A 13,620-nucleotide genomic window follows, 5' to 3' on the forward strand; every position below is an offset into this window, starting at 1 on the left:
ATTTAGTATAAAGTATTGATCAATGTGATTGATTTTATTGAGTAAACATAATCTTATCTGAACAACAGTGGTTATTGATCAGTGTGACACTAACATTCAGTTCTCACTGCGTGTAAACACAGTTCACACAGTGACACCGATCAATAACTTGATTTATCGATCAGTAGTGTGATTTATTGATCAATAATTGAATAAAATAAGGCTGGGGGAGGATGGGGGATGTGGGCCGCCCTCCTCTGGTTAGAGGGAGTTAACTGATCCCAGTACAGTGCGATAGTTCAGCTGTAAATCAGGACACAGAAAGCATCGTAGAAACTCTTCAGGTTTATTCCCCCCCCCCCACACACACACACCATAGAAAAGCTTTTGTCAGTCGAGTCGTTTGGAGCTTCAAGCTGTGAGTTCAGTCGTTTACACACTACGACCCCGTTAACACCCGACTGATCAATATCTGATGATACTCACTGATCATAAAATCAATCAATATCAGCTGTGTTGGGTTATGTTCAGGCTCCAGATGGCGCTGCTGAGCCCAGTGCATGCTGGGACATCCTGTGCTCTGTCAGGTGTAAACGGGGTCTCTGGGTTGAAAAAGTCACGTCGAGCTTCACGTTTGATCCCTGCTGATTATTTTCTAAACCAATCAGTTCTACATTGATTTGATTGGTTGTAATCAATCACTTCCTGCAGAGAGATAACCAATCAGTCCGCCTCACAGAACTGTAATCAATAATATAAAGTACTCCTAGTGATCATGTGCTCAGTGGTCAGTGCAGTCTGTGGGACTGTATTTAAACTCCTGATGCAAGTGTGTGAACCAGAGCAGCTAATAAGCTACGTTAGCATCCTCCATTTTGGACTCTGCAGCCAATCAGAGCTTTGCTCGGGCAGGACTGCTTGTGATTGGTCGACGGACGGTGGACTTTTCTTCCTCTCTGATTCTGTTGGAACGATTTATAAAACACATATTTTTTCATCTGGAGATTTTGACTTCACAAACAATTTTTGTAAAAGGACAGAGGAGGTCCCTAAATGCATCGTGGTGCACTGACTGATTGTTTCTCTGCAGTGAATCAATAATCAATAAATCAATATAAGAACTGATTGATGGACAGCTGAAAGTGGTAAAATAAACAGTTCTTTCAGTCGGTCAGTGAACGCCTCAGCTCTTCAAGCAAAGTCTGTGTCCAGTCATACGACAGCGTGGCGTCTCCATGGCGATCAGGAAGTTTGTACAGCAGTCGTTCAGTCCGTCCAGGCTCCGCCCCCTCCGGCCCGGACCGCAGTGCTCGCCGTCATTCGGCAGGTCGACGCCTCGCCGGGCTCCTGAAACACAGCACAGCCCGAAGTTTATTTCCTGTTTATGAATTTATAAAGATCCGAATACTGAAGTGACTGTAAGTATTTTATTGATCTTATATTAATTATTATTAAGTTTGAATGTTTGTATATTGTAATCAATAGTAATCAATAGTGATGATCGGAGCCTTCAGTAGTTTTATATTCTGTGTACTGACAGTAGACTGTAAACATGCGGACGCTCTGACATGCAAAAAGAAATACAATGAATACTCATTGATTACCCAGAATGCATTGTTAACCAACCTGGATTGAATGTTAATATTGATTACTGCTTGTTATTGACGAGCAGATATCCTGGAAAACCTGGATAATTAGAGACCAGTTTTCCAGTCATGGAAACACCTGGAACTTTATTCAAACAAAGACTGCAAATTATATTTCTTATTATTATTTATTATTTATTATTAACAAAACATGTTCATTTACATTTAAGTGGTTATTTCTCTGTGTGTTTGTGCAGTGGCCAGCAGGGGGAGCTGTTCTCTGCTAACAGGAGTAATACAACTCATTTACAGTCAATGTGTGAGTCATTAACTGTTGGACGCAGTCGTACTCAGGTAATCAGACGCAGAGCGCTGCAGATGAGCAGCGTCAGTGCGGGAATTCCACAGAGGGGCGAGACGGCGCCGGCGGAGGACGGTTGGGAGGCGGAGTCCTGAGGCTGCGTCTCCTGAGGAGCTTCAGGCTCCCCGACTTTACACTTCTGACTGTAAACACACAAACACAGCACTGACATCAGGACACTGAAACTGGGATCTATATTTTATTCATTGATTAATAATTATTATTTCTGATCTGTAATAAAACATAAATAAATACACATTAAATACATTATAAGGTTTTATGAGATATTAAACATTATATTCTCTGTATACAGTCACATGGTGTCTCTCTCCCTCTGCCTGTGTTGTATCGCAGCCTCTCTGTGGTTTGTTGTCCACAGAGAGATGTCAGATGTCTCCATAATGGACTCGGGTCAAAATCTTTGTTGTGGAACAGGAAGTGAGACTTACAGCTGTTTCTGCAGGTACTGCTGAGCAGACTCGCAGGCTTTAGTTTGACTCTGAGCCGCCAACATCTGGCTCTCAGCCGCCACCTTCAGACTGAGGCAGGACGTGGTCTCATAGAGGGTCTGGGTCACGTTGTGCTGCAGGGTCTCGATGCGTTCTGAACATACGAACAGAGTCAGCAGTCAGTTCTGGTTGCCATGGCGACCCCTGTGGTCACTGTATATATTAATGGAAATAATAAGTGATTGATTGTGAATCAGTAAAGCTGAAGATGAACAGCGTCAGTCAGTGGGAGGAGCTGCTGGTTCCTCACTGGTGTGGTGATGTTGAGCAGACCATAGCAACAGTAACCAGGGGGCGCAGTGTAATCTCACAGAAAGCAGCAGAATATGAACTGGGTTTGGTTGAAACTTTGACTCTTATCACTGATTGTTATTTCAGGAATGAGCCGGGCTGCCAGCTCTCCTGTTTGTGTACTTGGATCAGATCCTGGATCAGTGAGGTCACTGCAGTTCTCTTCAGAGGAAAGAGATAATGTGTTTCATTTGGGATTCTATCATCATACTACCAAACCTCAGAGGTTCACTGACAGTTACAGTTTATAAACACGTTCTACATTCAACTACTAATACAAGCTGTTCTCTCAGTCAGTAAACTGATCATCATATTGATCAGTATCAACTGTACACTCACTGTACACTCACTGTACACTCACTGTACACTCACTGTACACTCACTGTACACTCACTGTACACTCACTGTACTCACTGTACACTCACTGTACTCACTGTACACTCACTGTACACTCACTGTACTCACTGTACACTCACTGTACTCACTGTACACTCACTGTGTACTCACTGTACTCACTGTACACTCACTGTGTACTCACTGTACACTCACTGTACACTCACTGTACACTCAGTGTGTACTCACTGTGTACTCACTGTACACTCACTGTACTCACTGTACACTCACTGTGTACTCACTGTACACTCACTGTACACTCACTGTACTCACTGTACACTCACTGTACACTCACTGTACACTCACTGTACACTCACTGTGTACTCACTGTACACTCACTGTACACTCACTGTACACTCGTGTACTCATTGTACTCACTGTACTCACTGTACACTCACTGTACACTCATGTGTACTCACTGTGTACTCACTGTACACTCACTGTGTACTCACTGTACACTCACTGTACTCACTGTACACTCACTGTGTACTCACTGTACACTCACTGTACTCACTGTACTCACTGTACACTCACTGTACTCACTGTACACTCACTGTGTACTCACTGTACTCACTGTACACTCACTGTACACTCACTGTACACTCACTGTACTCCTGTACACTCACTGTACACTCGTGTACTCACTATACACTCACTGTACACTCACTGTACTCACTGTACACTCACTGTACACTCACTGTGTACTCACTGTACTCACTGTACACTCACTGTACTCACTGTACACTCACTGTGTACTCACTGTACTCACTGTACACTCACTGTGTACTCACTGTACACTCACTGTACACTCACTGTACACTCACTGTACTCACTGTCCTCACTGTGTACTCACTTACACTCACTGTACTCACTGTACACTCACTGTACACTCACTGTGTACTCACTGTACTCACTGTACACTCACTGTGTACTCACTGTGTACAATCACTGTCTCAGCAGAAGTTTATGAACAGAGATTTCTTAGTATAAAGTTGAATTCTCTGTCTCCAGTTTTCATCTCCAGCGGGCGATGAAATAAGCCCCTTTGTTAAAGTCATTAAGGGTATTTTATGTGACTAATCCTCTCCAGCGGCGGGAACATGAGGCTGATGGGAAGCAGACTGTAATGAAGGTGACTTCCTGCTCTGAGAGGAAATGATGGAGTGTGTGTGAGGCTGATATGAGAGACGCATTGTTCACTGCTGATAAACATCAGACAGTTTAATGTGGAACCACTGAGTTATTATTATTTATTACACACATTCAGTATTAATACACAGTGTGAGTGCCTGTACATTACACTGCTGTTTGCAACATTATTGATCTCTACCTCCTGCTCTGACCTCCAACGTTCAACAATCGCATCTGGTTATAAACAGCTGGACAGTCTACATACTACAAAACTATATGTACGTGTATTTATTCCTATATTTGTATTGTATCTTGTATTTTTTCTATGTATTTTCTTTTGGAGGGAATTTCCCCAGTGTGGGATCAATATGGTGGATCTGATTGTACTCATTATGCAGAATAGGTTAGGCATATATAAATATAAATTAGTGCTGTCAAACGATTAAAATATTTGATCGCCATTAATCACATTAATGTCATAGTTAACTCGCAGTTAATCACAATTAATCGCACATTTTTATCTATTCTAAATGTCCCTTGATTTCTTTTTGTCCCATTATTTTTTCTCATTTTAATGCTCTTATCAACATGGAAAAGTGGATCGGCTTTGCTTTTGTTTTCATTGAAAACAACATTGGCATATACTATATTCTTGGCGTCCATTTCGGCGTCTGGCGCTCGCCATCCACTCAAAACGCAACGTCTACTACTCTTAAACAAGTGTGTGCAGCGTGCCTGTTGTTCTGTTTCCGGTCTAGCTAGATCCGGTGTGGTGTTGTAGTTTTTGTAACGTTACTAGTTGTTGCAACAGCATGTGAAAAAACTACAAAGTGTACTAGGCCAAAAAGAACGTTAATCTCACGATAAAAAAATTGACACTGTTAAAATGGGTTTGCATTAACGCCGTTAATAACGCGTTTAACTGACAGCACTAATAATAAATATATAAGTACATGTTAACCCACTGCTGGGTAGTTTAATAACAATAACAAGTGTCACATTTTATAAACTGATAATGTGTAAATGTGGTTTGTTACTGATATATATAATATCTCATTAATGTTGGGTTCAGACTTTATCAGGGTCTGATCTGTCACTGCAATCTCTACTGTACTCTACAGCAGTACTGTAATCTCTACTGTATTCATTCCTCTTCTACATTTGTACTTCATTAATACTCTGCTACTGCAGTGAAAGTACTAATAATATGGTGCTCCATGTACTTAAATTTTTCTTTCTCTCTCGGAGCAGAAAACACTCGACCAATGGTGTGTGTTTGTTTACAGTGAGTCAGCGGTCGTCATGGTAACCGGGGGGAAAATGCAGCTCAGAATAGCGGCAGCGCTCTGTGAGAAAGTCTCCTTTCATGGCAGTGAGGGAGTTTTTCCTTCCTACCTTCCTGCAGCTCGAGGCGAGCCGTGAGGTTGAGCTCCATCTGACGCAGCTGCTCCACGTTCTCCTGCAGAACACTGATGTTCCCGTTCAGGACGGCCTGCAGCGAGAAACAAACACACCCAGAGAGAAAACACAGGTTTACTGACACACACAGAGCACACCATCAACTTCATGCAGTAAAAGTAGTGCAGTATGTGACTGTATGTAAGGTTATTGGATTGTTAATCAATAATCAATGTTACATTTAAATTTAGTGAAATATTGATCATTGATCAGTTACTGAAATGAAACCAGAGCAGTTTAAATTAATGATGATAAATGTTACTTTTACTCAGACACTCCCACTAATTAAACCTTTTAACCACCTGTAACTGTTTTATTCTGTAAAACACAAAAGTCTGAGTTCAGTCGGAATTCAGCCGGAGTTCAGTCGGAATTCAGCCGGAGAACAGTCGGAGTTCAGCCGGAGTTCAGTCGGAATTCAGCCGGAGAACAGTCGGAGTTCAGCCGGAGAACAGTCGGAGTTCAGCCGGAGAACAGTCGGAGTTTAGCCGGAGAATACCTGGAACATGTTCAAGGACAGTGAACCCGTCTCTAATTCACTGTTAGGAACACGATCCATGTTCAGAATTATGAACCTGGTCTGAAGTACCTTCAACTGGTCCGGGCCGGACTGTGCCAGGCCGGGCTGTGCCAGGCGGTCCAAGCTGCTGATTGAAAGCAGCAAACAGAAACATTCCTTTGATTGAACGCAGCAGTTATTGTTAGAGCAGCTCTTAAAGGGACAGTACAGTCTATAATAGCACATACAGAGTACACTGAGTACTGCTAATAATGCTACTGTACTACGTTTACAAGGACCTCTTAAAGGACAGTGAGTTGAGATTATTTGTGATGAATAGTTGTTATTGATAAGAGAGGAATGACAATGGTGACAGCCGGATTTATTGAGTCTGGATCAAGTGACCTGGTCCTGATGGTTCTCATCTGCCAGGGTACTGATCCCAGACCCTCAATGACTGCACGCATTTGTCCAACTCATTGATCAACTCATTGATCAATAAGGTTTGACTGGAGACAACAAGCCCACCTCATGGACTCTGAATCAGACAGTCTGAGTGAGACCTGATCTCCTCCTTCAAACAGGGCCCAGTCTGGTCCTGATTCACTGCAGCTACACTGACTGACTCTGGTCTCTACAGGACCTGGAGGCCTCTGACCTCTCAGACTGGAGTCCATCTGCATACTGAGGACAGTCGTCCCCGTCTGGCTGTGTGGATTCTGATGTCTGAGGTTGTAATGAAGCTTTACAAGCAAGTTGTTCAGAAACTTCCAACAAACTCAACAACAGGAAGTGACACACAGGAAGCAGCTTTCTATGCTGGTTCTTCCTATACAACCACTGAGCTGCTCTAAAGTCAGACAGACAGACAGACAGAAACCTGTCTGTGTGACAGAAACCTGTCTGTGTGTGATGTATTGGAAACTATTCAAGGACCCTTGAACCCACTCAAGGACCTCTAGAACCTCTTCAAGGACTCCTGGAAAACGGACTGCAACAGAAAGACTATGTAGCCAAAAGTATACAGACACTGTTTCTTGTGTTGGAGGTGTCAATCAATAATCAATTGATAATTTCATTAATATCCACAGCGAAACTGATCTTATCACCGATTCACAGGAAAAACAACAACAACAACACTGACACAACAACAAACAGCAACAACAACAAACACTGACAAACTCATGGAAGGAAGTAAACAAATTAAAAGACAAAATCAGAACAAACTGATCACTGTTCAAAGATCAGCTGATGCGATCAGTAATAAGAAAACACAGTCCACTCCCTGAAAATACCACACAGCAGCTGCAGATATCACAGCTGTGTGAGAGCTTTCACAGCTGAGAGCAGCTTCAGGCCTCCGTTACATCGCTGACATCCACTGACCTCTACAGGAAGAACAGACCGTCTAACAGGTAAAATAACTACCCAGCATGCAGCGGGGTAAAGAGCGAGGGGCTTCAGGTGGATTTAATCAGTGACGTGTTGAAGCAGCAGCTGGAAACAGTTGAAAAGCTCCTGTATAATGCTTTTATTTTGAAGGAAGGAGTTCACAGTGAACACTAGCGCAGCACCGACACGGACCTGAAGGGGTTAAATGATATCAGTGTTTCTACGACAGGAAGTGGTCACGAGTTATGAAGAAGAAACTGATCGTCTGCTGATAGCAACTCGCTGACTCACAGCTCCTCAACTGACAAACAAATGATTTCAGTTTAAAACTCCTTCCTGAGAAGTGTTAGCGAGTCACAATGCTAACAGGCTAACAGCTGCAGGGACCAGGCCCAGTGAATGGAAGTCAACATTATATATTATATATATATATATATATATATATATATATATAATGGGGCAACTGGATAGCTCACCTGGTAGAGCTGGTGCAGAGGTCACATAGAGTCAGGAGACAATAACTGCATTAGACTGCATTTTTTGGTGGAGTCTGAAGTTATCTCAAACAGCAATATTAATATTAGAGTCATCGGTGTTCGATTCATCCTCATGTTTCCGTCTGAGGACGAACAGGCACTGCTCAACTATTCGTTTTGTTTTCAGTCCTGGTTGCTTTGGCGACCTCTGTGGTCACTGGTAGTAACTGCAACTGTGTTTTAATACTACAGTTCAGTTGGGAATGACTTCCAAGTAAGAAATACAACTAGAAACCGAAGCCAGATTTACAGGTGAGTTTATAATCTCAATGATTGTGGAATCCAACCTGCAGTCCCTCTAACGGCCACTAAGAGGCTCCAGCAGTGAGTCAGGCTCCATATTAAACTGCAGAAACAAACATATTTACAGCCTTTTGCTCTCTAGAGATAATTCCCCCGTTCATCACTGTACGACTCTCCCCTTTTAATGATATTAAGGTATATTAGCTAGGTATAACTAGCTAACCATTAATGTAGATAAGCTAGCTAGTTAGCCAGCAAATCCAAAAATGAGCGTTGAGGTCGGGGACTGCCAAGATGGTGACTGAAAAAAGCCAACCACACTGTGCTTCACGACGGCGCCACAGAGACTGAGAATTCACTGAATTCTGGGAGTTGTAGTAATGGTTGTAAACAGGAACGTGTTTTTCCTCTGTGTGTGTGTGTGTGTGTGTGTGTGTGTGTGTGTGTGTTTGTGTGTGTGTGTGTGTGTGTGTGTGTGTGTGTGTGTGTGTGTGTGTTTCTATTAATAACACTGATATTCGGGATTATTCACAATCCACAGCGATGGTGTGAGAGTTTCCCCTTCGTGTGAGACTGAGGAGAAAGTGAGGGAGCAGAGAGGGAGGAGTGGAGCAGAGGTGAAGGAAAGAGAAGGAGGAATGAGTCAGAAGAGAGGAGGAGGGAGGAACAGGGAGAGGAGGAAGGCAAACACTCACTTTTTCCTACCAACAACTCTGAGAATATGAACCTGGAAATGTTGGAGCTGTTCACAGTTTAAACAGTCAGCCTGCTGAGAGTGTAACTGTTCACAGTGTAACAGTGTTCACACTGTAACAGTGTAACAGCGTTCAAGGTGTAACAGTGTAACAGTGTTCACACTGTAACAGTGTTCACAGTGTTCAGGGTGTAACAGTGTAACAGTGTAACAGTGTTCACAGTGTAACAGTGTAACAGCGTTCAGGGTGTAACAGTGTAACAGTGTTCACACTGTAACAGTGTAACAGTGTTCACAGTGTAACAGTGTAACAGCGTTCAGGGTGTAACAGTGTAACAGCGTTCAGGGTGTAACAGTGTTCACAGTGTAACAGTGTAACAGTGTTCAGGGTGTAACAGTGTAACAGTGTTCACACTGTAACAGTGTAACAGTGTTCACAGTGTAACAGTGTTCAGGGTTTACAGTGTAACAGCGTTCAGGGTGTAACACTGTAACAGCGTTCAGGGTGTAACAGTGTAACAGCGTTCAGGGTGTAACAGTGTAACAGTGTTCAGGGTGTAACAGTGTAACAGTGTTCAGGGTGTAACAGTGTAACAGTGTTCAGGGTGTAACACTGTAACAGCGTTCAGGGTGTAACAGTGTAACACTGTAACAGTGTTCAGGGTGTAACAGTGTAACAGTGTTCAGGGTGTAACAGTGTAACAGTGTTCAGGGTGTAACAGTGTAACAGTGTTCAGGGTGTAACAGTGTAACAGTGTTCAGGGTGTAACAGTGTAACAGTGTTCAGGGTGCAGTGGAGGGAAAGTGTCCCAAGATGGAAACAGTGAGGAATGTTCTCTGCGTTATTGATCCATCTCACTGAGGGTGAGGACAGATGGAAGCTGTTAGCTCTGGTGGGGGGGGGGGGGGGGGTGCAGCTGCTTATTTTCAGTTTCATTACTTTGGTAATGAGTTTCAGGAAAGAGAGACCTCAACTGGCTGCAATCAATGATCTATAATCATTAATCAGTGTATAAACTCTAGAGCTCTGTTCTATATGGAGCTGATTCAATCAATAATCAATAACCATTAAACTGTATGAACTTGTTCCAGTGAGAACAAACCCTCCAACAGTTTGGGGACGTGTGGATCAATAACTGCTGATTGGTTGAAGCCAACGAGGTCAATCTGTTTAACTCCCAGCATGCACTGGGCCTGATCATGTCTGCTTTATTAAAGTTATTATTGATCATTATATCGCTGCTCATCTTCACTGTTTCATCATTTATTCATCGTTTCACTTTGAGTCGTTTGTATTTATTATAATAATGATAATAACAATAACAATAATAATAACAATAACAATAATAATACTGAGACTCACGTTCTCCTGCCGGCACTCCTCCAGCGTGGCGTTGGTGGCGTTGAGGCGCTCCAGCAGGACCAGGATCTGGGCTCTGTGGAGCTCCTGTTTCTCCCTCTCCGCCTCCACCTGCTCCTCCAGAGCCACCTTGTTCCGGTCCCAGACCACCTTGGCACCCTCCAGCAGTTCCGTGGTCCTCTGCAGCTCGGCCCGGCACTGCGCCGAGCTCTTCAGGTCCGGAGACGTCGCCCACACCACGATGACCACCAGCGACACGATGGACCAGAGCGCCAGCAGGACGATCGCCACGTTCTTCCCCTTCTGGGACGACTTGGAGGAGGCGGCCATGATGGGAGGAGGAGGATGGAGATGGAGGTGAAGATGATGTGATGAAGACGAGCTGCTCTCAGTGAGTCTCAGGTCGAAGTGAGCTGGAGTTCCCCGACAGGCTGGGCAGAAACTCAGGGAGGAGCTCCTTCAGAGGGTGAGAGGAGGACAGGAAACCTCAGCCACACCCTCTACCTCCCCCTCTTCCTCCTCCTCAGTGTGTGTGTGTGTGTGTGTGTGTGTGTGTGTGTGTGTGTGTGTGTGTGTGTGTGTGTGTGTGTGTGTGTGTGTGTGTGTGTGAACAGAGCCGCTCTGTTTCCTCTCAACCTGATGACGATGTTTGAGAGAAACTTTCAGAGAAATGAAACTGAGGCAAGTTCAGCAAGTGCTCCTCCTCTCCTCCCTCCTCCTCTCCCTCCTCCCTCCTCCTCCCTCCTCCTCCTCCTCCTCCTCCTCCTCCTCCTCCCCCTCCTCCTCCTCCTCTCCTCCCTCCTCCTCCTCCTCTCCCTCCCTCCTCCCTCCTCCTCCTCCTCCTCCTCCCTCCCCTCCTCTCCTCCCTCCCTCCCTCCCTCCCTCCTCCCTCCTCCTCCTCTCCCTCCTCTCCTCCCTCCTCTCCCTCCTCCCTCTCTCCTCCCTCCTCCTCCTCCTCTCCCTCCTCTCCTCCCTCTTTCCTCCCTCCTCCTCTCCTCCCTCCACCTCCTCCTCACACTCTTTCCTGACCTCCTGCCAGCTGTTGCCACACAGCTGGCAGAGGCCCCACCCCCCTCAGTCTCTCTGTGCTGTGATTGGCTGACAGCTGCAGCGTTTGGACTCCTGGAAACAGACAACACAAACATCTGTAACTGCAGCAGGAGGGAGGAGGAGGGAGGAGTGTGATGTTGTCTCTCTGTCTCTTAGCGTCCTGAAGGAGGTCTTGGGGCTCATCACTTCCTGTTTCAGTCACATGTAATGTTTATTACGCCGGTTGTCCTCTGACCTGTTTCCTTCAACCAAACACAGGAAGTACTCTAAGTTCAGCTGAGGTCACAACAACACAAACACATTAATATTATTTAGTACTGTCAAACGATTAATCGCATTAATGTCGTAGTTAACTCGCTATTAATCATTTTGATCTATTCTAAATGTCCCTTGATTTCTTTTTGTCCCATTATTTTTTCTCATTTTAATGCTCTTATCAACATGGAAAAGTGGATCGGCTTGCTTTGTGCAAATGTTTTTATTGAAAACAACATTGGCATATACTGTAGTGTTCAATTTCACACTAACATTCTCACTTGGAGCAAATAATCTCTCACACAATGTAACACTGTCCATCAATAAAAGGGTGAAACAAATACTTTGTCCCACAAACAGCCCCTTCAACAGCCCTTTCTAAGGGATCAAAACAGGGCGATACAAAATAAAATTACAAAGTGCACATGTAAGGTAAACTAGGACTCAGCCTATAGTGCAGTTAAACCATGGCTTAATACTTTTCTCAAGTTTGCTTTGAACATAGCAGTCAGACTGCTGCTCTTTATTCACCAGAGGCTCAACCCAGCCTCTTATTTCAGAAAGAATGAACAGTAACGGTTACCAATAAAAGGTAAGCCTACTACTTCTTTGCTTTGAGCCAGTTACTCAAACAGACAAGCCTGTTGACATTTTCAGACAACAAGGCATCCATCCATTTCAGCGTCTCGCGGTAACAGTGTAGGGGGAGGACAAGGAGCACTTGCTAAACTTGTCTCAGTTTCATTTCTCTGAAAGTTTCTCTCAAACATCAGAGCAGCTCTGTTCACATACACACTCACCATAACATATTCACTCACTCACTCACACAATAACACACTCACACACAATAACACACATCAGTAGTAAGATAGAACTATGGAAAGTAAGGTCAAGAGAGCAAATCATGTTGAGGTGTTGAGTACCTGGGTGAAAAGGCACGAATTGCAAGCAGACATGTCTGGTGCGGAGAGAAAAGGGAAGTTGGAGTGCACACACAGAACACACCATTTAAGGATGAGCACACAGAGAACTGTCTTTTGGGGAGCACAAGAGGAAGTAGCACGGCCCTGAACCGAACACCCTAGGGGGATAAAAGGGACTACACAAGGGGGATCGTGGTTAGTCCTCGGCTGGCTTTCGGGTTCAAGACTTGCTGATCGATCGACCACATCGGGGCAACTCATCTTTGAACTTAGAATTTCAACTCAAGAGACAGAGCAACGAACAAGCCATCATCGCAGAAAGAAAAGTCCAACAACCTACAGCCGAGACGCGAGCGGCAGGCAGAGGAGGATTAACCATCTCCAACCGGCTGCAGGTTCCAATTGATCACCAAGGATCACTCTTACGTTCATCCTGCCATCAGAGACCGCACTGGTCAGAGACTTTGCAGACTTCGGACAAAGTCGGGAGTTTCAACAGCAACCATCAGTATGGCAGTCGGCAGGCGAGGAAGAACTGTATCGGCTGGTACACCTCTTCCATCTCTCTCTACAAGCTGGACATGCGACTGTTCAGCCACAAGCCTTTTCAAGGGGTTTGAAATTCAAACAATTATTTACTTAATATACTTAATAATGCACCGGTTAAATGCATACGATGACGTCACCAATTACGTCAGGGACGTACCAAGTTAACGGGGAATAAGTTGAATATTTATTTCTGTTTAGTTCTCTTATGAATGGCAGGAATAAGGAATATTCAGTTGGTGTTACATTCAAGTGCCATGGGAAATTTGAATGGTGTTATGGGTAATGATGTTTATTGAAGCTGGTGTCTTGATAAAAGATATCTGTAAATATTACCACCTGAAGTGAGGATGGTTTAATCCACGTCTAGTTTTCAGACAGGTAAGAAATATATAAGGATCAGTTCTCTGGGAG

The 13,620-nt window shown here is 44.2% G+C and overlaps 1 protein-coding gene across 2 annotated transcripts; it reads right to left on the reverse strand.

The window, feature by feature from the left end:
* Positions 1 to 13: 13 nt before the first annotated feature.
* si:ch211-1a19.3 (uncharacterized) lies at positions 14 to 11,032 on the reverse strand. 2 transcript variants are annotated; one of them, XR_007880379.1, is made up of 5 exons: positions 10,436 to 11,032; positions 5,646 to 5,742; positions 2,376 to 2,529; positions 1,789 to 2,069; positions 14 to 1,326 (listed from the first exon to the last, which is right to left on the reverse strand). XR_007880379.1 is itself a non-coding variant. In XM_051375663.1 (5 exons), the coding sequence occupies exons 1-4, from the start codon at positions 10,760 to 10,762 to the stop codon at positions 1,916 to 1,918; spliced, it is 732 nt and encodes a 243-aa protein (XP_051231623.1). In that variant the 5' UTR covers positions 10,763 to 11,024; the 3' UTR covers positions 14 to 1,326. The 2 variants fall into 2 exon arrangements, 1 of the variants encoding a protein (XP_051231623.1); XM_051375663.1 differs by having other exon boundaries at positions 1,916 to 2,069; positions 10,436 to 11,024.
* Between the last annotated feature and the right edge of the window lie 2,588 nt (positions 11,033 to 13,620).

Source organism: Dicentrarchus labrax, unplaced genomic scaffold (assembly GCF_905237075.1).
Source record: "Dicentrarchus labrax unplaced genomic scaffold, dlabrax2021, whole genome shotgun sequence".
In the NCBI taxonomy this organism is placed as follows: domain Eukaryota; kingdom Metazoa; phylum Chordata; class Actinopteri; family Moronidae; genus Dicentrarchus; species Dicentrarchus labrax.

Bases quoted from the DNA above. Each gene is read 5' to 3' on its own strand.
- si:ch211-1a19.3 (XM_051375663.1), bottom strand. From the start codon at position 10,762: ATGGCCGCCTCCTCCAAGTCGTCCCAGAAGGGGAAGAACGTGGCGATC. The intron at 2,530-5,645 runs GTAGGAAGGAAA...TCGTATGTTCAG, and splicing joins TCGCCTCGAGCTGCAGGAAG to AACGCATCGAGACCCTGCAG. The intron at 2,070-2,375 runs GTAAGTCTCACT...GTGTGTTTACAG, and splicing joins CAGTACCTGCAGAAACAGCT to TCAGAAGTGTAAAGTCGGGG.